Source organism: Ceratotherium simum, chromosome 22 (genome assembly GCF_057802395.1).
Source record: "Ceratotherium simum simum isolate JZ-2026a chromosome 22, ASM5780239v1, whole genome shotgun sequence".
Taxonomy (NCBI): Eukaryota; Metazoa; Chordata; class Mammalia; order Perissodactyla; family Rhinocerotidae; genus Ceratotherium; species Ceratotherium simum.
Window position 1 is genome coordinate 15,914,813 of NC_141921.1, and position 22,640 is coordinate 15,937,452.

Consider the following 22,640-nt stretch of genomic DNA (forward strand, 5'->3'; position numbering starts at 1 on the left):
TTTTCTAAGGTATTTGGTTTTGAAGGCAATGACTCTAATGATAATTTATACCATTATTTCAGTTTTAAGGCATATTCCCATTTAAACTTAAAAATAATCTTATGGTATAGCCAGAGTCAGATATGGTCATTATCTCCATTTTACAGATGGAAGGGGGGAAACTGAGTTCCAGAGATATTAGGTGGTTTTTCCAAGGTCTCAACAAATTAGGTGAAGATTAAAGTCCAGGACACTTCCCACTGGTCTCTCTGGTGGTGGAGGAAATTTAAGCATCAGTTGGTTATGGAACGAAGACATTCTCCTTATAAATAAAAGTCTGGGTTGCTGGAAGCCACAGTGAAAGTAGGAACAATGGAAACAAGAGAAGGATCCACGGAAGTGAAGAAGAGCTGAAAGAACTGGGGAGATTGCAGACCAGGGATAGGGGTGGGGCTGGGGGAAAATCACTCAACAAACACTTATTGAGAAGTTAATATTCCACTGCACAATGCTTTTGCTTAGGCTACAGAATGCTGGTGAGGTCCAAAGTATCCAATAGAGCTCTAAACTTCATGCATCTGACCCTATAGTTGTGTTGTGACTTAGAATAATAATCATAAGTGTTTGAAATGTTCTTCAATAGTATCCCATCCATTATCTCAGCTGAGCTTCAAAAATCTCTAATGACTACTTGAGATGTGGCATAATATAAGAGATAAGAGCCTGGGCTCTGGAACTATACTACCTAGGTTCAGATATCAGTTGTGTTACTTTCTAGCTGGGTGGCATTTGGCAACACACTTAATCTTCTTTTGCCTCAGTTTCTTTATCTGTATGAAGAGGATAATAATACCTACCTCTAGAGTTGTTATCAGAATTAAAATAATAAGTACAAATAAAGCACTTAGACTGCAACTGTCATATGGAAAGAGATCAATAAAGTTAGTTATTTTTATTTAGGCACAGTGAATATCATGAAACACATTTTACAGATATGGAAATTAAATCCCAGAGAAGTGAGGTGACTTTTTGTCGCAAGCCACAGAAGGTCAATGATGTATTTAAGCCTTGAACACAGTTCTCTGGGTCCCTTCCTCATGTTTCCAGTGGCCAAATTAATGCAAAAGTGTTTTTTTTCTAGATATCTCCCTCATCCTCAACTCCTCATTCAGTTTAATGACTTCAGTGAAAGTGCGGATGATATAAACAGAGACTTAGAGGCACAGCCGACAGTCCTAGTCCATGGCCTATTGAGTGTCTTCATTCCTTCTGATTAACTTGAGGAAAGCCCTCTTCACATCCTTGTTCTGGAGGCTGTAGATGATGGGGTTGAGAAAGGCAGAAATGACATTGTAGAACAGGGCCAACTTCTTGTCATCTTCTGGGGAGGCTTCAGAGCCAGGCCTCATATACATGACCATGCATGGAATACAGAACATGGTGACCACAATGATATGTGAGGCACAGGTGGAAAAGGCCTTGATTTGCCCCTGGGTGGAGCGAATCTTTAGAATAGTCATGAACATACAAACATAGGAGGCCAGGATGAGGGATAATGGGCTCAGGAGCAAGAAGAAACCCAAGATAAAGTCCACTTGGTCATTAAGAGATGTATCTGCACCGGCCAACATCAAGACAGCAGGAATTTCACAAAAGAAGTGGTTGATTTCATTGGGGCCACAATAGGGCAGATTCATTGCGTAAGATCGTGTAGACAATGGCACAGGTAAGACCATAAAGGGCAGAGCTGACTGCCAGGAGTACACAGAGGGTTTGGCTCATCTTGACTCTATAGTGGAGTGGATAGCATATGGCAACATATCTGTCATAGGCCATGGCTGCAAAAATCCAGGTTTCAGTGATGCCCAAGGTCAGGAAAATGTACATCTGGACAACACACCCAACATAGGAGATGGTCTTATTCTTGCTTATTAGATGGACCAACATCTGGGGCACTGTGGTGGTGGCATAGCTGAGATCCAGGAGAGAGAGGATACTGAGGAAGAAGTACATGGGGGTGTGAAGGCGTGCATCTACTCTGATCAGGGTAACAATGAACCCATTGCCCAGGACTGTAAATAAGTAAAGGAAGAGGAAGAGGAAGAAAAGGATCCAGTTGGTCCTAGGATTTCTGGAGAAGCCCAGGCGGATAAACTTAGTTACAGAGCTGTGATTTCTCCAACCTCGGCTGTACATGGCCTTTCTTCTGAGAAAGAACAGAACATATTTCTGAATCCCTTGCAGTCTCAGTGAGAGAACGCCATGTGAGATCCATAAATGCAGGGGCTGAAGGCATCTCAGAGCTAAACAATCAAATCAAAATATCCATGCCCTCCATGCCCAGGGAACATGCCTCCAATGTTCCCTCCACGCCTAGGGAACATTCTATCCAAATGGACTAGCATCGCTCCAGGCACTTAGTAGGGATTCTACAAATATTTGCTGGTTTGTCTAACCAACTAGCCCTGATAAAATTCCAAGGGCCCTGTGGAAGAAATTGTACACAGCAGATGTCTTATTTTGAAGAACACACACACACACCATAAACCAAAGCAAGGAGGGTAGGGAAATACAAAATGTTTTACAGTAAACCCAAAAGTTCTAGAGCTCTCTGTAGTTCCTAAAGTCATTCTTTCAAATACCAAGACTAATAGGTGCTGCAAAAGACAGTGTAAATGTGAACTTCTTCTCTATGCCTCCTTCCTCTCTGATGCTGTACCTTTGAAAACCCACACAACATAAATTTTCAGGAAAAAGGGGAGTTTCAAATAAACTTTTTGGGGGAGAGGAATCTTTCCCCTAGGATTTTTATCTCACCCCCACCTTTTCAGCCCTACTTGCAGTGGTTGCCACTATAAAGAACAAATTGACGTGTAAAGATGCCAGAGACTTAAGAATTGAAGCCTAGAGAAAACTTCTGTGCTCCTGGCATTTCTCAAGAAAATGAAGCATATTTACCTGGGAATTTGGTGCCTGTGTGTGTGGAAGTGTTTCTTAAAAACTAGTAAGGACTCCTCCATGGCCATGTTGCTCACAGGACAGCGGTGAGTGGTGGGCAGGAGTGGATCTTCAGTTTGATCTTGACTTAACCCTCAACCCTACCTTGGCAGACCTGGGCAACAGAACATGTTACTGACCAGTTCTTTTCTCTGAATCCTTTTTATGGTCCCTAAATGACTGCCATAGAATGCTAACAGCTGGATATGCACCTTTTCTAGACCCAAAAGAAGAAAATGGTCATTTATAAAATAGGACTCTATAAAATGTTTTAATAAATGTGATCTCATTAGATTATCACCATGACTCACTGAGGTCAGTATCCTTATTTTCATTTCATAAAGTCAGCCATCCAAGGTGAGACAAGGAGTAGGTGATGGAGCCCAGACTCAAACTCCCTGTTCCATGCTCTTACCGCCACAGTAAGCTGAAGTGTGTCTCTCACATGATCAAGTTTCATTCAGGATTTAGCAGGTCACCAAACACAAAATAGGCCCACTTCAGGTGACATTGTGAGAGAAAATTGATCTGTGTATTAAAACTTTTAGAGAGCAGGAATTGCATATTGCACAGCATTGCAAATTGCCAAGTTTTTTCATAGAGAATCGCAAAACCTTGGATCAGAATTTTAATATCTGAGGCATTGCACTGGTAGTGAAAAGGCTGATAGCTGTCAATTTGGGTTAAAATAACTCCACACAAAGCCATGGACAGGACTCAGGCTCAGATGGATAAGAAAATGATGTTAATAATCATGTTTGGCACAGTAGGCAATTGTATGGGAGTTATCAGGATCTGAATTTGAATCCTCATCCTAATGGTGGATATGACCCAGGCTTTAGATACTAGTATATGCTGATAAATCTGAAGTATACCTCCATCCTAGATATCTTTTCTTAATTCATCTATCCAATTGCCTGCTTAACATCTCTTTTCATTTGGGTATCTAATAGGCATGTTAAGATTAACATTTTCTGAAATCAAACTTCCAACCTCCTGTAAACCTGTTCCTCTCACAGTCATCTTCAGCTCAGTTAATGGCTATTCCATCCTTTGATGTGGCTAAGGTTTAAAAAAAAAAACAAAAAACTCAGTCTGTCTAACTTTTCTCTTTGTCCTATACTCCACATGTTATACATCAGCAAATATTGCCAGTTACCTTTAAAATATATATCCCCAAAAAGATCACTTCTCGTCATCTACGCCATTGCTGCTTTGGCTCAAATCATCATCTTCTCTTGCCAGGAATATTGTAATATCCCCTGGCTAGTTCCATGGCTTCTAGTCTCTTCCCCCACAGTCTGTTCTTAGCACAGTAACTAAAGTGATCCTATTAAACGTAGGTCAGATCATTTAAAGATTATGTAACTCCTCTTATCAAAGCCCTCCAGTTGCTTCTTGTAGCACTCAAAAGAAAAGCCAAAGTCCTGACGAGGGCTCCAAAGTTCCGCATCACCGCTCTGGCCTCCTCTGCTGCCTGTCACTATCCGCTCCAGCAGTACCTCTTTCTGCTGCTTCTCATCCGTGCATGCTCCCACCTCAGCGCTTTTCCACTTACTGTTCCCACTGCTAGAAATCCTCTTCCCCCAGATATCTTTATGGTTCACACCCTCACCTCCTTCAAATATTTTCTCAAATGTCATCCTCTCAGGGAAGACTTGTGTCTTTCCTGACCATTCTGTTTAAAACTGAAATATCCCACACTCCCCATCCTCATCTCCTGTTTTATCTTTCCTCATAATAGTTAGCTTCTTCTAGTGTAGTATATGCTTTTTTAAATTGTTAGTTTCCCACATAAGAATGCAGGAATTTTTATCTTATTGATTTATGGTATATCATCAGATTCTAGAACAGTGCTTGGCATTTAGTAGGCGTTATAAATGTTGAATAAAAGAATGGACTGAGTCTAGGCGGGGCCCTGGAGAGGCAAGTCACTGGTGCTACTCATGGTGAAACTATCTTTGGTGCTGGACTTTGCTTTCTATGAAGCTAGCCATTGTGCTGACCTTATTCTGTGGCTGTCTGCTGGATTTACCTAGCTCTCAACAGATTTTTAAACAGGGACTGGTCCAGACCATTTACATACATTATCCATAGTCAGCCCACAATGCCATAAAGTCAATACCTACTATTAACTGCATCTTAAACTAAGGAAACTGATATTTACCAGAGTTAAGCAAAGAGCCCAAGGGCTGTCCAGAGCACTCTTTTTAATTCTTGGGCCTACAATTTAAAATAAAAATGACAAACTAGAGCTTGTCTATACCGAGAAAAGAGCTTACAATAAAGGACTTGTGAAACCGTGTTATTTAAGGAAGAGTGGAAGAGATTGAGAAAGTTTAGCCTGAAAATTTATGAGTAACTTTAGAGATCTCACCAAATATTCCAAACGGTTATCATGAAAAATGGTGAAAATGTGTATTGTATATTCCTAGAGGAAAAAATTAGAAATTATTGGTGAAAGTTGCAGGGGGCAAACTTTAAGCTCAATTTACAAAAACAAAAACAAAAAAAAAAAACCCTCTGGTGATTAATGCTACCCAACAATGAAACATTCTGATGTTAGAGAGAGTGTGAAACTGCAAGCTCTCCATTTTCAGAAGTGTTTGACCATAGGCTGTAAGGCTATATTAGTCAGGCGTACTATCACTGCTTTGGATGCAAAGTTAGAATGTATGACTTTAAAAGTCCCTTTACCACAACAACCCTAAGGTTCTAAAGCTCAATGACATCAAGACTCAGAGAATCCATGATTTTATGGGTGACTTCTCACTATGTACCCAAACCCATAACAGAATTTAGAATCAAAACAAAGTAATACAGTAATAATGAGAACCAAGGAAGCCTGAAAGGAAGTGGGAATACAGGATTAGTCAACTATAATTTGAAATTTAAAAAGAAAATTTAAAAATACTACTATCTTATTTTTGCAGATACGGAGCTCTTTGGGAGCGATGCTTGGTACCCAGGAGGGGTTAGTCTCCTACCTCTTGAGCAAGCCTCACACAGGCTCCATCCAGGAAGGAGAAGGGAGAGTCTGAGAAAAGGGGCAGGCTAGAAGCTAAAGGGAGAAGGAGAACACTGTTATAAAGCCTGCTTTAAATCCTTGTTATGCTTTTCTGTTTAAAATTCTTTATTTCTGTTTCCTTTGAGAGGATGTTCTAAGAATAAAATTAGGGAAATATAGACTATTTTAAAAGTTGTTAAGCAGCAACTGTATTTAAATCACAGGAGGACTATACAAGATTCGAGACAAAGTGGGGACAAGAGACAACCCAGAAGAGTATTTTCACTGAAAGAGAACAAAAGCTTCTTCCGTGATCTTTCCTGTTCTAGTTTTTCTTCCATCCAACCCATCCTACACACTGTCAGAGTGACTGTTCAAAAAGGCAGAGCTGACCCTGCTATTTCCCTGTGTCAGAGTCCTTAGAAAACTCCCATGATCTAAGAGCTAATGCCTAAACTCCTTAGCATTGCACTCAATGCCCTTTGGAATCTGAGCTTTACTGACTTGGCATTCTAGCTTTATTCCCTGTACTTCCATGCAACTTTTGTGCTTTCATATGGTTCACTAGCTAGGAATGGTTTTGCATTTTAAGATGGTTGAAAAAAATCACTCATTTATGTTTGTGGCTGCTTTTGCCCTACAATTAAGTTGAGAAGCTCTGATAGAGACTGTATATGTCCCATAAAGCCTAAAATATTTGCTATCTGGCTCTTTACAGGAAAGCCTGACTCCACATGAACACACACCAACTCCAACTCATTTGCCATCTGCCAAATAGATCAGATCCTTTCACAAAGCTTTTCTCCATGAGGCAGTATGTATCAAGGAGGCAGTAGGGTCTCTGAGGTCAAAGAAAATTAGATTTGAGTCCAGCTCTGCCACTTACCAACAGCAAAACCCAGAGAGTCATTAACCTCACTAAACCTACATTTCATACTCTGTAAAACTGGAAGAATAACATACACTTTGAAGGTTTTTTTGTGAAGATTAAATGATATTTTAGATATATGTAACACTATAGCAATAAGCATCAGTTGTTATTATTGCTACTATTATTAAATTACTCCCTAGTTGAAATGCCCTTTTCTGTTTTCTCCTTTTGGTAAAATCCTAATCATGGGAGTCTTCTGTGATTCCCACCATACTTCTCCTTCCTCTGAGCTCTGATAACACCTTTAATGTGCTTCAATTACTCCCCATACCTATACTGATATACACACTGGTTTGTGGAATTCCTTAAAGATGGAGAACCATGTCTTACCTTGCTATCGCCAATTCTTAGCACAGAGTACGGCTACGGGCTAATAAATATCAGATTAATGACTTTATGAAGTTATGCCAATGGTATGAGTGAGTTTGTTGCAAGAATGGACTCCTAGTCCAATGGTTTCCCTATCACTTTCTCTTTCAAAACTACTATCGAGATCTTCTTCCCTAAAGATTACTACCCAGGTTATCCACTAACAGCGCAACCAAAATCCTCTCCTTGGCAATTTGTTAAGTGACATGAACAAAGTTAAACAGAAAGCAGGAGAAATGAAATCAAGAATACACGGACAGTCCTTATATTATTTTCATTAAATGTGCTTCTCTTCCAGTCTTAGTCTGTGCTGCTCGAAATGGCATTAATGTGGGTGATGAGGCAGGGATAAAACCCATTGAGCAGTTACCATAGACCAGTTACTTTCATTAAAAATTAGATAATGGTGAAGAACAAGGGCGCTAGAATCTGTCGCTAATTAGCAGAGTAACCTTGGGAAAGTTATCTAAACTTGGGTGTCTACAGCCTCTTCTAGAAACCAGTGATAATAATAGTACTTATCTCAAAAGATCGTCCTGATGATTAATTGAAATAGTACATGTAAAGTTGCTTAACACTGTGCTTGCAGAGTAGTTAGTGTTGAAAAAAGTAGCTATTATTGTTATATTATTTTATCCTCACAACAAGTCATTTTCAAAAATTCTAAATTTTTGGAAGAAAGGAAATTGGGACTCAGAGAGAGTAACTTGCCTGATGTTGCACAGTATTAAAGGACACAACACAGATCTGTCTTTCTCCAGGGACCTCTCTTCACCAGGCTCTGCTGCTTCTGCCCCATCCACAGGTGACACTGTGCCAGAGCTAGGGCTGACAGCGAACTGGTGGGAGTAGCCTTCTCAGGCTCTTGGTCTTGTCCTTCATGCCCCTTACCTATCCTCTCACCCTGATCCCAGGTCCAGTATACACCCCTCCTCCACATCCATGCCCCACAACTGCCTTGGGCAGTTCCAGCATCCATATACTGGTCTATTAGTGGGTCCTATTTCAGCCACTCTCCAGAAGCTTCCACATCTCAGAAGCTCCCTGGGAGATACCTGTTTGGTATATTAATGAGGCCCATAGGTATCAGGAATTAGGGAGTCCCTAAGGGTGCAGCTAAATAGATCCCTCGGGAGCCTTCTAGTCCTAAGTGATCCTATTACTCAGGAGAATGTTCAGCAAGGAGGGGGCAATCAGGATAGAAGGGAGAGCTGTATGTGCCTCCCCAAAATCTAATATTTTGAGGAACTATAACTACAGGAGGAATGTGGAAATTGGTCCTTCAACTCAGGCCTCCATTTGGGGGCCCCTAGAGATTGTAGCTAGGAGGCCAACACCAGGACCCAAGTTTTAGCTACTCTGCTGGTCTTATTTGAACTTTATTTAGGTTCTCCATAGAAAAAGAATAAAGAACTGGAAAGCTTTTAGGTATTGCCTTCCCAAAGTCACATTTTAGAAGTGGGGAAACTGAGGCCCAGTGTCCAGAATTAACTATGGAAAGTCACACAAGCAGAACTAGGCCTAGGAGTGGTATCCTGTAATACATATTACACACTATGTAATGTCATCTCACTTCTCCAGTTATTGGTGTAACCCACTGAAGAGTAAGCTGGTTGCACACCTGCCTTTGGCCTCTTCTCATTTCTATGCCTGCGCTGCCCAATTTTAGCTCTCCTTTCTGGGACCCAGGAAAATCTCTTCCCATATTTGTCTTCAATGACTAAAGCACAAAGTAAGTACTTGAGCAAAGTGGGTGTTGAATAGGAGTGGGGTCAGAAAATGATGGGAGATGAGGCTGAAGAAATTCAGGATCAGCTCATGGAAGGTCTTGTAGGCCAGCCTGAAGAGTTTATAATATACCCTGAGGGCATCAAAGATCCATTGAATTTTATTGTTCAAGAGAGTGATATGGTTTAGTGGCATTCTGGAGCTGACTCAGAGTGGGTCATGAGAGCCAGTTGTGCCCATCTCTTTCCAACTCTGTGTTCAGTGATATCACATTGGTAACTTGAAATTGGTCATAGTGGGAAGTATTTACGCCAAAGAAATTGGCAAATACAACATGTCAGAGCTTTTTATTTTCCCCAGAGAGCTGATTGTTAAATATTTGCCAATATACTATTGGGTGGTCAGATTAGTCTTTTTGAAAGATTGATAGCCAGTTTGGCTAATAAGACTGGAAGGAGGAAAGCCATCTGGAATCTATTAAAAGAGTCCAAGTGAGAGATTATTTGGCCTCACTGGCCATGTATAGTGGGGATGGAAAGAAAGGGACAGATTGAAGAAAATTAATGGGTGTTAGTGGACTAATTGGATGTGGGGCATTATTGCTTTTGGCTATTGGGTGGACGGTGATACTATATGTTGAAATGGGAAACTCTTGAGGGGAACAAGCTTGAAGTGAATGGTGATGAGCTTCCTTTTGGACATGTTAAGTTTGAGCTGCCTCTGAGATATTAAGTTGAGATGTCAGTCAAGCGGATGGAAACAGACATATCTTCATTAATTTTAACATATAGAGGACTAAGATTTACAGTACTGAATCCCAGTATTCAAACGGATTTGGAATTAACTTTGCTTAATGGCAGAGGACTTGAGAATTTCCCTCCACCTTACCTCTCCTTGCCCCCATCATACATATTCCTTTTTCCTCTGATGTTGGACATCAATCTGAAATCCCCATTCACTGTGACCCCAAGGGCTTCAGTTGTTCTGTGGTGAGTAACTTTTATTTACACCTAGACAATTCATTTTTCAGAGCTGTTTATATCTCTGTCCTCTCTAAGAGGGGACCTCAGATTACCTGCCCAGGTTTAGGTTGGCCTCTACTAAGGAACTATTCATCTAGTGCTGTAACATTTGCCAGGAGCCAAGGAGAAGGTAAAATTTTAAGCAAGAAGCATCAAATAGAGCTGAATACATAAAGAACTCATACATCTCAACAACAGAAAAACTAACAACGCAATTAAAAAATGGGCAAAAGACGTGAACAGACATTTCTCCAAAGAAGATATACAGATGGCCACAGGCACATGAAAAGATCGTCAACATCACTAATCATCAGGGAAAAGCAAATCAAAACTACAATGAGATATCACCTCACTCCTGTCAGAATGGCTATAATTAACAACACAGGAAACAATAAGTGTTAGAGAGGATGTGGAGAGAAGAGAACTCGCATACACCGCTGGTGGGAGCACAAACTGGTGCAGCCACTATGGAAAACAGTATGGAGATTCCTCAAAAATTAAGAATAGAACTACCATATAATCCAGCTATTCCACTGCTGGGTATTTATCCAAAGACCATGAAAACACAAATGCATATTGATACATGTACCCCTGTGTTCATTGCAGCATTATTCACAATAGCCAAGACTTGAAGCAACCTAAGTGCCCATCAAGGGACGAATGGATAAAGAAGATGTGGTATATATACACAATGGAATGCTACTCAGCCATAAGAAATGATGAAATCCAGCTATTTGTGACAACATGGATGAACCTTGAAGATATTATGTTAAGTGAAATAAGTCAGAGGGAGAAACTCGAATACAGTATGATCTCATTCATAAGTAGAAGATAAAAGCAACAAAAACAATCACATAGAGACAGAGATTGGATTGGTGGTTACCAGAGGGAAGGGGAAGGGGTTACCACAGGGAACTGGAGGGAGGAGGGCGAAAGGGATGATTAGGCACATGTATGTGGTAATGGATTGTAATTAGTCTTTGGGTGGTGAACATGATGTAATCTATACAGAAATCAAAATATAATGATGTACACCTAAAATTTATGTAATGTTATAAACCAATGTTACTGCAAATAATAAAAAAAAATTAAAAGAGTAAAACCAAGAAAAAGTTTTATTAGAAAAAAAAAGAAAAGGCAAGTCCCTGTCTGGGATAAAATGTCCAAAAATACAAAAATATAACAAAAGACTTGTATCTAGAATAATAAAGAATCCCTACAAATAATTTCCATGTACTTCCTGTGTGATCTTAAATAAGTCCTTTATTGCTCTGAATCTCAGTTTCCTCATAATACTAATAATAGAATCTCCTTTATAAATCTGTTGTGAGAATTTAGCGAGTTTTGAGTTACTGTATATAAAGCTCTTAGCACAGAGCATGGCACATAATCAGAGCTCCATAAACGTTAGCTATCATTATTATAACCATCATAATTATTACTATGAGAGACTTGGAAAGCCCTGGAAGATGGCTGCTGAGCACTGGGACCATGAGCACATGGACAGCAGGCCACAGTGGGAGCTCCTGGGCCTGGGGTGCCAGTGCTGCAGGGACTTCCTGTGCTGAGAGACCTAAGTCCGTACCTGAGGCTCCCAGAACAGCACTCCTAGAAGGTTGCTCTCAGGTGCTCTTGGCAAAGACTTTCTAGGAGATAGTCAAAGTTTGTTAAATTCTCCACTGAACTAGGAAAACCTGATGTGAATATTCCCCAGAGTTCTGAATAGAAAACGGGTCTCCTGCTGAATTAAATCCAGCCAATTCTAGCCCACTCTACCACTGGCTTATCTATGAAGTCTGTTTTCTTCTCTAACCCTACTAAAACTGCCCTTTTCCAGGCTACCATAACCTCTCGTTTGGACTATAAAAATGGTCTGTTAACTGGTCTCTCTCTACTCTCCACGTGCCTCAGAATGGCCTTTTAAAATGCAGAATGGATCACTTTTTTATGTTACAGTCCCTTTATGGAAGAAATTTGGCCCTAGGTACAGAGACAATGAAAATATTCTTCTAAGACTCTATCTGCTATGGACCACGTGTTTGTCTCCCACCAAAATTCATATGTTGAAGCCTAAATCCCCAATGTGATGCTATTTGGAAGTGGAGCCTTGGAAGGTAATTAGGTCATGAGGGTGGAGTGCTCATGAATGGGATTAGTGACCTTCTAAGAAGAGACAGGAAAGAGGTGATTCTCTCTTTTTCTCTCTCTCCGTCTCTATCTCTGCCGTGTGAGGATACAACAAAAAGATGGCCGCTGTCTATGAACCAGGAAGAGTGCCCTCACCAGACACAGATACTCTGGTGCCTTGATCTTGGATTCCCAGCTCCCAAACTGTGAGAAATAAGTTTCTGTTGTTTAAGCCACCCATTCCATGTTATTTTGTTATAGCAGCCCAAACTGACTAAGACACTATCTGGGAAAAAAAAATTCAGGTAGATTTATGCATAGGATGATCATTACACCAGTACTTAGGAAAAAAAAAAAAAACAAACAGAAAAAATAGGAGGATGATGCTTGGTTATCCACTCTTAATGCAATCATTTTCAGAAATATTCACGTCATGGGGAAATGATCATGATATTCTGTGGAAAAAGTAGGCCACACTGAGAGACTGAGAAGCTGAGCTCAGGGAATGGAAGGACAAAAATTGGACTTAAGGCAGTCTGAGGAGGAGGGCCTTGGCAAACATCACAGACTTCATCACAGTCTGCCCCAGGGACTCCCAGGGTACTGTAAGAGTCGATCAGAAATATACCAATAAATACAAAGATGGAAGCCCAGCTTTGAGTTAGCTCGGTCCCTGAGAGCTGAAAGTATTTTCCAGTGCCCACACTGCCTGCCAGAAGCAAATGTAAATCCATTCTGAAGGAATGTAGCCTCATCCAGAGCCTCAGTACCTGGGCTTCAACCAAAAATTACCAGGCAGACAAAAAGTTAAGAATTTACTCAAAATTAAGAGAAAAACAGAGGCAATAGAAATGGACCTATAGGAAATGTAGGTGTTAGAGCTATCAGATATAGACTTGCAAATAACTGTGATTAAATAATAAAATGGAGAATTTCAGCAGAGACTTGAAAACTAAAAAAATAAAATAAAATGAAATTTTAGAACTAAAAATATGATAATTGAAGTTAAGAATTCATTTTTGGGTTTCACAGTAGATTAGACACATCTGAATAGAAAAATCAGCAACCTGGAAATCAGATCAAAAGAAAATATACAAACTGCAGCACAGTGAGATAAAATTATGGAAAATATAAGTTTGCAAGAGACATATAGCTCATGGTGAAAAGCGGTAGAACAGTATTTATAGATGATCTCAATTATGTCAAATGATGCGTGGAGACATAAAGCAAGGCACAAAGTTATTAACAATGGTTAACCCCGAGGTGACATTTGAGATATAATTTAGTCATTTCATATTTTTCTGTACTTCCCCCCTCAAATCCATGCATGCATACCATAGCATTTCTCAAAGTAAATTTTCAGAAAATACTAGTTTCTTTGGCTAATAAATGTTCTAGGAAGAAAGGGTTCTGTGATCCAACAAGTTTGGTAAATGTTGTGTTAAATAGAGTTAGCATGGGTATTTTCCTTGTTTTTAATTCCTCATTTATCTATTTGCTTATTACTACTGGACTTCTCAGAGTCTTTACTATACTATTGTGCACTGTGAAGCGTAAAGAGAAGAGCAGTGTTTCTAAGCCAATTTGGGCAAGAAATCTTTTCATCACACAATGTTTCATCAGACTAGAGTTCCAGGTAACAGTCCTTGGAAAATACTTGTCTAGAAGGGAAAAAAACCCTAAGTTCTTGAACACGGCATGCCAGACCCTACCTGTCACATCTGCTGTCCCCTGCCTGCTCCTATGTTCAAGCCATCCTGCCCATTCTCCATAACCTCCATGTGTCTAGGCTTACCACACCCCATTCCCTGCCCTTTGCTCCGATGATCACACTTCTACTCATGCTTCCAGCACCCAGCAGACATATGGCCTCGTCTATGAAGCCTGGCCAACCTCCTCATCACTGCTTCAGAGCTCCGGGCATGTTTCCAGCAGCACACTTAGTACCTGTCAACCTACAAAAACAGACATCAGTTTAAGAGACAAAGCGTTTATCTGGGATCACAAAATTGCAATTCAGGGAGCACAGATTCAGATAGACACCCAAAACATGTTCCACTAGGGAGTACAAGTCAGGGGCTTTTACAGGCAAAGAAGGGAGGTTGTATTACAAAAAATTTCAATTGGAGTTGGAGGCAGAGAGCTGGTCTTGGCTAAGCATTGATTGACTATGGATTCCATCCTCAGAAAGTCCACAGTCCTCAGTCTTTGTGATTAGGATGTCTGTTCTGCTGACTTCTCAAACAATTGCTTGTAAGACAATTGCCATTTTGGCCCAGTCCAAAGGTGCAAGACAGCAAGGCAGTTTCTCTGGAAAGGCAGCTCCGATTCCATTTTAAAATAGCTCCACTAAAGTCAATTTTCACGTACCTTATAGCATCCTTGTCTTAGTACTTGTCTCTTTCCCACTAGACTGGGACTTATATTATTCATCCTGCATCCACAGGACCTAGCATCAGACCTGCCATACAGTGGGCATCAAAGAATGTTTGATGAATGAATGGATGATGCCAACATTGTGGCTAACTTGCTTTTCTCTGACAGGACATCAAATACCTTTCAAGTAATCTTTACTTCTTTCTGCTATAAAGACAATATATGCTGACTGTAGAAATTTTAGAAAGTCAAGTATGAAGAAAAATAAAAGTTACTTATTATCTCACTACTCAGCGATATCCAGGATTAACACGTTAATATATATCCTTCCAGGCTTTTAAAAATGAATGTATGCATATTTTTATAAAACTTGGATTAACTTCTTATATAGAATTTTACATCTTGATATTTTTCGACATAACAATTATATCATACTTTTCAATGTAATGAAATATTACTTCAAAACGTGATACGTAGTAATGTTTGCATAGTATTTCATAAAGTTATGTCATATTTACAGCTGTTTCCAGTAAGTCTTTGATGAACATATTTGTACATAAAACATGGTCTGTGTTTCTGATTTTGTTCTTAGGACAGAGTCTCTGAACTGAAATTTCTGGACCCAAGTATATAAACATTTTAAAGGTTCATGATACCTATTGTTACATGCTTTCCATTTGTTGATATTTTTATTAAATGAATTAATATATGTAAAATTCTTAAAACTGTATTGACACATAAATGTTCATTAAGTAGAGCCACAATTATTAGCATTATTACTCTTCATTTAACAAATATATTGAATGTCGACTATGTGGAAGGCACTGCTCTAGAAAGGTAGAACCAATGATATTCTTTTCAGCAGTGAATGTGGGTGTTAGTCTCACTGCATCTTTCCCAGCATTGAGTATCACCATTTTTCTAAACATTGCTAGTTTGATGGGTGAAAATGATATTCCAGTGATTCAATTCATGTTTATTAATAGCAAAAGCAAACATTTTTTTCTGCATGATCATAGCCGAACAACAACATTTCATCCTTTTTATCTCCTCCTCTTTTTGTACCTGCCACCATTTCCACATTTTGCTAGTCCTAATTCATCATCTCCCCTGCTCACTGGCTTCATCTTCCCTCTCTGGCTTTTCCTATGGAGAGTTCATTTCTTCACTCATAAAATATCTGTTGAAGCGCCCAGTATGTGGGTAGCATGGGGCTAGATCCTAGGGACACAGCAGTCAATTGGACAATCATGGTCGCGGCCTCTTGGAACTTGCTATCTTGCAGAGAACTCAGATGCTGAACTGCATGCCTTTATTATTATGAGAGAGAGTTACGGGGTGCTTTGGAAAGCTAACTCACTCTGGGGGCTCAAGAAAAGGCTTCTTTGAGGAACTGCAGTTTAAGCCAAGACCTGATGGATGAACAGGAGTGAATGGCATAACAGGGTAGAATGGAAGTGGGGTGGGGTTAAGAGTGAGGAGAGAAGGAATAGCACATTTGGAAGCCCTGAAATGGGAAAGAGTATGGCACATCAAGGCAAAGACAGAAGTCCAGTTTACTTGGAGTGAGAGAAGGAGGAACAGAGTGACCTGAGATGAGTCTAGGAAGGTTAGTGAGGCCAGGTGGCACCTGGCTTAGAGCCATCCCAACTTGTCTCCAATCTGAATATCTGAAGCAACACACAACGCCCTGTCAGTCACTGCAATGATGTTTACTCGTCCTCCTCCCTGGGCCAGGAATCCTCTGATGTCACTGCCCTTGCCCTTCCTTCCAGCTAACCTGATACCGTGTGTGTGGTTTCCAGAGGGTAATGAACCTTCTCAACATTCAGCCACAGGGCATACCCCAAAGCCCATTTCCTTTGTCTCAATAAAATATTTTAACGGATCAGATACACCTTCTTTTGTTAACCACTGAGACTCTAGAACAAAAGGGAACCCAATGACTGATGTGCCTGGAAGCCATTTCATGGGACCAGTCTGTCAGCCAAATCATGGGCTGTCATCCAAGGGCCTGTGTAGAGTTGAGATTCGGGGCTGAGGGGGAGTGTGTCCTGGTGCTGCTAGGTCATGTGAATGAATACGTAGGGCATTGACCGTGCATCAGAAGTCTTGTTTCTCTGTCCCCCAGCTGTCCTTCCAAGGACTCATTCTGGGGCCCTGCCCCAACCTGTTGCCTTGAGGAAAGCCCTTTTAACATCCTTGTTCCGGAGGCTGTAGATGATGGGGTTGAGGAAAGCAGAGATGACATTGTAGAACAGGGCCAACTTCTTGTCCTCTTCTGGTGAGACCTCGGAGCCAGGCTTCAAGTACATAACCATGGCTGGCACACAGAATGTGGTGACCACAGTAATGTGAGAGGCACAGGTGGAGAAGGCCTTGAGCTGCCCCTGGGCTGAACAGATCCTCAAGATGGCAATGAAGATGTTGACATAAATGACAAGGATGAGGGCAAGTGGGACCAGGATGACACTAAAGCCAAGAATGAAGTTTACCCGGTCATTGACTGATGTGTCTGCACAAGCCAGCTTTAAGACTGCAGGGACTTCACAGAAGAAGTGGTTGATCTTGTTAGGGCCACAGTAGGGCAGACGCATGGCAAAGACAGTGTAGACAAGAACAGAGATGACACCCCAGAGTCCACAGAAAATGACCATTATCCCACATAGCCATGGGCTGATCATGACCTTGTACCTGAGTCGATGGCAGATGGCCACGTACCTGTCTATAGACATGATGGCAAAGAGCCAGGACTCGGTGATGCCTAGCACCAAGAAAACATAGATTTGGGCCACACAGCTGGCAAAAGAGACGGTGGTCTTCTGGCTGGCCAGATGTACCAACATCTGGGGCACAGTTATAGTGGCGTAGCCCAGATCCAACATGGACAGGATGCCAATAAAGAGGTACATTGGTGTGTGGAGAGGTGAGTCCAGGCAGATGAGGATGGTGATCAAACTATTACCCAGAATAATCAACATGTAGGTCATCAGGAAGGCTGAGAAGAACAGAGGAGTGGTCCTAGGGCTGAAGGAGAAGCCCAGAAGGATGAATTCAGTCACAGAGGACTGGTTAGGCTCTTGCATTATGTTCTAATTCTAAATAAAGAAGAAAGGCACCAATTCAGACAGAAGACTAGCTAAGCTATGCCCCAAGGTGAGAGTTACTGACGGGTTTGGGGTAGTGGTGGTGTCCAGTTATGATGAAACACCATGGTCCCCCTCAACATGACAGCCCATTTTACCTGCTCTTGTCCACTGCCACCACTCCCAGGAAATTTTTGAAGAGAAAATGTCTTCCACATCTGGTCCAGGGTCTGCCTCTGCCCCACCAGTAATTACCCATCTCAGCTTCCTTAGCTATGAAATGAAAGCATTGGGCTAGCTGAATTCTGCTTCCCCTTAGTATCCCCTTCTCCTTCGTAAGACAGCCAGGTGTTTAGAGATAAATATTGGTGTACAAACTCTATGAAATTTGGCAAATTACAGTGAGAAAACCTAACTTCCTGTTGAAGACATCAAATTTATTTTTCCACTCTAATTTTACCCTCAGTCTTTCCCAGGCCAGGAGTACCCCCCATCCCATCTCATCTCAAGCTTGGTGTGTTAGAAGGAACACTGAGTTCTAAATCCTGGCTCTATAATTTACTGACTAAATGACCTTGAACAAGCCATTTAACTCTTACCCCTTTGAGACTACTTCCTCGAATACAAAATGAGAATAATTGTCTCCTTTTAACAAGCTTGCTGCAAGGATTGAATGATATTTTGGCATGAAAAGCATCACACAGAAGGACTAACATGTGGTAGATGCATAATAAATGTTAACTGCATTTCTGGATGGCTCTCCATACACAGGACTGAGACTCAGGTCCGAGCTATGCAAGCAAACATCCTGAGAAGTACTTCACCATACTTGACGCCCACAGTCACCTGTCACTGTCCCACACGCCTACCCTCTGTTGCTTCTCCCCACAAAAGCCAGCATTTCATTCACTCTTTTAGCTTCTTACTGACTTTTAGCTCTTTCTCAACTTAACCTCAGTCTCTTCATGGAGAACAGGAAGAGGACGGCCTCACCGAAGAGATGTCACGTGCTCTGTCGGTAATTAGGGAATAGGAGCAATCCTGATACTGTCAGTATTATTCCTTTTCCTGGCACCAATTTATCTGACCCAGCCTCTTGTTCTCCAGTCTGCTTGTTCTTCTTCGGGGCACCACGAATGAGCCTTCATGAGAACTTGTGTCTACATTCAATACTGGTTTCTTGACTTTGGCCAAAGGCCTGCATACACTTTGAACCTCCTATATATGGGTACTTTTCTAGGACATTCTCAGACACTATCCAATAGCTGTCAGGTATTTGGCAGATAACCATTTTTATTAAACCCCTACCTATCACCAAAGGGCCTTTGTAGGTCGCATTGTCTCCCCAGGTTGGCCTCAGTTTCTGCATAACGTATAATGGTGTTTGGGCCAGATGGTCTTGAAGGGAAAGAAACCACATGGAAGCATAGAAAGTTTAGAGACAGCAGATTCTGCTTGAGTCCTAACTCTCTCATAGCTTTATTTGCTATGTGACCGTGGACTGTTAGCTCACTTCCTAGGCCTCGTTTTCCTCACCTATAAAACAGGAATAAAATTACCTACTTTGTAAGCCACATCCTTCCTGAGAAGAAGAATCCCAAAGATGTGAGAATATTCTACCTTGGGGCCAAGAGAGGGAAAATGTGCTGCCATTTTTAACTTTTCATTTTTTATAGATGGCCAATGAATGATCTCTTTTTTTTAATGTTAAAGAGTGTTCAACCTGGTTGAACCATGCAGGGAGGCTGAGGGCAATTGGAACAAGCTGTCTATAAACCAGTGAAGTGTGCCAGGGATGCTGTTCCACAACCAGGACCTTGGGTTGGAAACTCAGGCTCCTTGAACCCCTGTGCCCCCATCATCCTTCCCCTGGATTTCCTGAGGATAAAACATTTTTCTCCTGGGAAAAAATTGCCTAACTCTCAGGGATAGGAACCAGAAACCTCATGTGAGGGAGAACAAAAGGCGACATCATTATGTACCACGATGAGCCTGGCCTCTGTGCCTTCATGTGGGCCAAAAATATAGAATTCAACTTTGGGGCTGAACCTTACAATATATCTTAACACTCATTCTCTCTTTGAGCCTCATGATGACTCTGTGAGAAGTATAGGGTAGGAACCACTATCTCCATCTCACAGAGGGGGAAACTGAGGCTCAGAGAAGGAACATATGGGAGAAACTGAATCTCACTCATTCTTCAGCAGCAGTAAGTTTTCTCACGCACAGCAAAACCATAGCTAGCCAGAACTCAACTAATATGAGTCCTCAATTTACTGAAATGCATTCTGTCCTTGATTCTCAGGGGGGAAAGGCAAATCATGAGGGCAAAAAATCTCATGTTGGGCTTAATTTAATTATATGGATATATGGATACAGATGTGCGTGCACACGTGCGCGTGCACACACACACACACAGAGTAATTGGTGACGTCTGTAAGATCAGTGCAGTCATACCAGTCAGAAACTTGGGAAAATACCCTCAGCTCCTTTTGTCATCCCCCTATATCCTATATGTCCCCGGGTCCCATTGCCATCACCTCCAAAATGCCTCTAACATCCATCTTTCCCTCTGCAATCCCACTGCCACTATCCAGTCCAGACACTTAGCATCTCTCTCTCTCAGCTGGGTTTCATCTCAGTCCTCCAGCCTGGATCCCTGCCCAGCACGTTCTCTGCACTGGCCTTCAGAGTGCCCTTTCTAAAACAAAAATCTGACTGGCCGACTCCTTTAACCCTTCAATGGCTCCCTTGACTACAGGTAAAAGTCTTAGACAGTTAGACCAATACCATGGCTTCACTCCTTAAAGCCAGACTCAGTTTTGGTCACCAGCCTCCAAGGCTGGTTGGTGGGCTCAGACACTCTAGAAAGATCTTTAGCTGCTGCAAGGGCTGAAACAGAAAGCATCCCAGTGGGCCAAGATGCCATCTGCTGAGAAGAGACCTGGGAAGGAGACGTATCCCAGGTCACAGTGGGAGTTTGTTGCAGAGTTGAGACCACGATCCAGAACTTCGGGCTACCAGCTGGTCAGCTCCTTGGACTCTGTCCTAGTTCAAGACAAGCCCAGGCTAACTAGGAAATTCTGCAAGTCAGACACATCCCATTGAGCAGCTTGGCTTCACGTGCATAATTTCTTGTTTCCCAGTGTAACCTCATCACTTAATACAGAGCCTGGTGCGTAGTAAGACCCAATAAACGCTTACCCAATGATCTACAGACTGGAGACGCTGGAAAGCCAGAAAAAAAGAGAGAGGAAGGATTATACATTTTCTGTCTCCCTATGCTTTTCCTTCCTGTTCCTCAGATATCTGGAGAAAATGACCTATGTCTGGAGGTCACGAGTCCCCCAGGACAAATCAGGGCACAAGTCTGTTGAGTGAGGAAGATTGGGAGAGTTGGCACCAAGTGTTGTGAATCTCTCTACCATTTCTCTCAACTTCTGTCCCAGCCAATAAATAATAATAATGTGAAATATTATTTTAAATAATGTAATATTTTAACAACTAATTATTATTATATAATTATTAAATATATAATAATATAACAATTAGTATGATTACTGTAATAATTTAATATGATATAATTTATTGTTGTTGTTGTTGTTGTTGTTATAGCAGCTTACTATGTGCCAAGCACTATAACATGTGCTTTGCATGCATTATTTTATTTTATCCCCATAACTGGGGTGAGAGTTGAAATATTTAACAATAAATCTGGGCACTCTCCAATCAGAATAGGTACCTGCCAGAGGAAACAGGGAAAACTATACCAGAATGCCTGCAAGCTGAACATGAGCCCTGAACATAGCCCCCTGTGAGGTGGGCGCTATTGCTATACCTATTTTACAGATAAGGAAAGCGGTGACACAACTCATCCAGGGTCACAGCTGTACTGACTCCAGAGCCTGTGCTCATAACCACCAGCAGACGCTGCCTCTCTGAGCATCTCTGACAAGAAAGTGGTTGGATTGACCTGCCTGAAAACAGGTCCCCCCTCTTCCTCCACCACTTACTCACTTGGTCTCTCATTTCATGCCTCTTCCAGGGTAGAAACTGAAATGAAGGCAGGCAGTAGGAGCAGAAATCGTGGCCAAAAAGCAGGGTGAGTGAAGCTGGGGCAGGCAGCTGACCAGGTCAAGTAGATCCAGGGAGGCAACGACGTCAGGCTGCTGGCATCCCCTCCGCGCACAGTGACACAGCTATGTGCTGGCCCTCCCTGAGCCTGCATGTCCCCCTCTGCCCTCCACGCCATCGTCTGCTTCTTCCCAGAGAGCTGCATGAGGGGAATAGGCATCCTGATGAGGGGGTCAGAGGCCAGGCAACAGGTGCCGGAGCTGACCATTCCCCACATGACCCCCTCCTGCCGCATCCACAGCCCCTGGAATGCTCAGTGGTATCTGGGAAGAGGAGAGAGTGCTGGCTGTGGGGCACAAAGGTAACCAGGGCGTTGTCTTCTCTGAGGGCCTGGGATCTGCTGGGCCAGGGGTTAGATGGGGTGAGCCAGGGGAGCCATGCGGGATCCGGAGATCCTGGGAGACTAAAGACAGAGCTGGTGTAAAAAGAGGTCTGAGGTGGCAGCTCCTCATCAAAGAGCAGTGAGCATGGACTAGGGTATAGACCAGAGACCCAGACTGGGCAGAATAGAGATACAGAGGCAGATCAGGAAGGATCAACATACACAGATGGACAGACAGGGGGACACAGAGGACCACAGAGGCAGGAAGGGTAGCACTAGACTGCAAAGAGATGGAAACTGAAGACAGAATCCACAGGTCAGAAAGAAGCCTGGAGCCTGGCCTCAGGGAGCAGGTACTGGCCCTCAGGGGCCCCTGGTTGGGGGGCTGGGGCAGCTACCACCCTTGCTCTCCCCCTCCTGCCAGAGTGCACTTTCATGGATGCCCGAAATGTGCAGCCTCCTCAAGCACTGCAGGCAGATGCTGCCTTCAGAGTAAGACCCTGCCCCAACCATGGCACCCCCAACCCTGGTCTCCCCCTCCCAGCCAAAGAGGGCAATCCCA

General features: G+C 42.2%; 2 protein-coding genes across 3 annotated transcripts; both read right to left on the reverse strand.

The window, feature by feature from the left end:
* Nucleotides 1-1,226: 1,226 nt before the first annotated feature.
* LOC147914073 (olfactory receptor 2D3-like) lies at nucleotides 1,227-2,175 on the reverse strand. Its single transcript, XM_087445792.1, is given in 2 exon segments — nucleotides 1,227-1,682; nucleotides 1,684-2,175. Coding segments are annotated over 2 exon segments (948 nt in total).
* Nucleotides 2,176-16,683: 14,508 nt separating this feature from the next.
* On the reverse strand, nucleotides 16,684-18,826 carry LOC147914074 (olfactory receptor 2A12-like). Of its 2 annotated transcripts, XM_087445793.1 has the most exons (2): nucleotides 18,808-18,826; nucleotides 16,684-17,615 (listed from the first exon to the last, which is right to left on the reverse strand). In XM_087445793.1, exons 1-2 carry the CDS (start codon nucleotides 18,824-18,826, stop codon nucleotides 16,684-16,686), a joined length of 951 nt encoding a protein of 316 aa, XP_087301919.1. The 2 variants fall into 2 exon arrangements, with proteins under 2 accessions (XP_087301919.1, XP_087301920.1); XM_087445794.1 differs by lacking the exon at nucleotides 18,808-18,826 and having other exon boundaries at nucleotides 16,684-17,622.
* Between the last annotated feature and the right edge of the window lie 3,814 nt (nucleotides 18,827-22,640).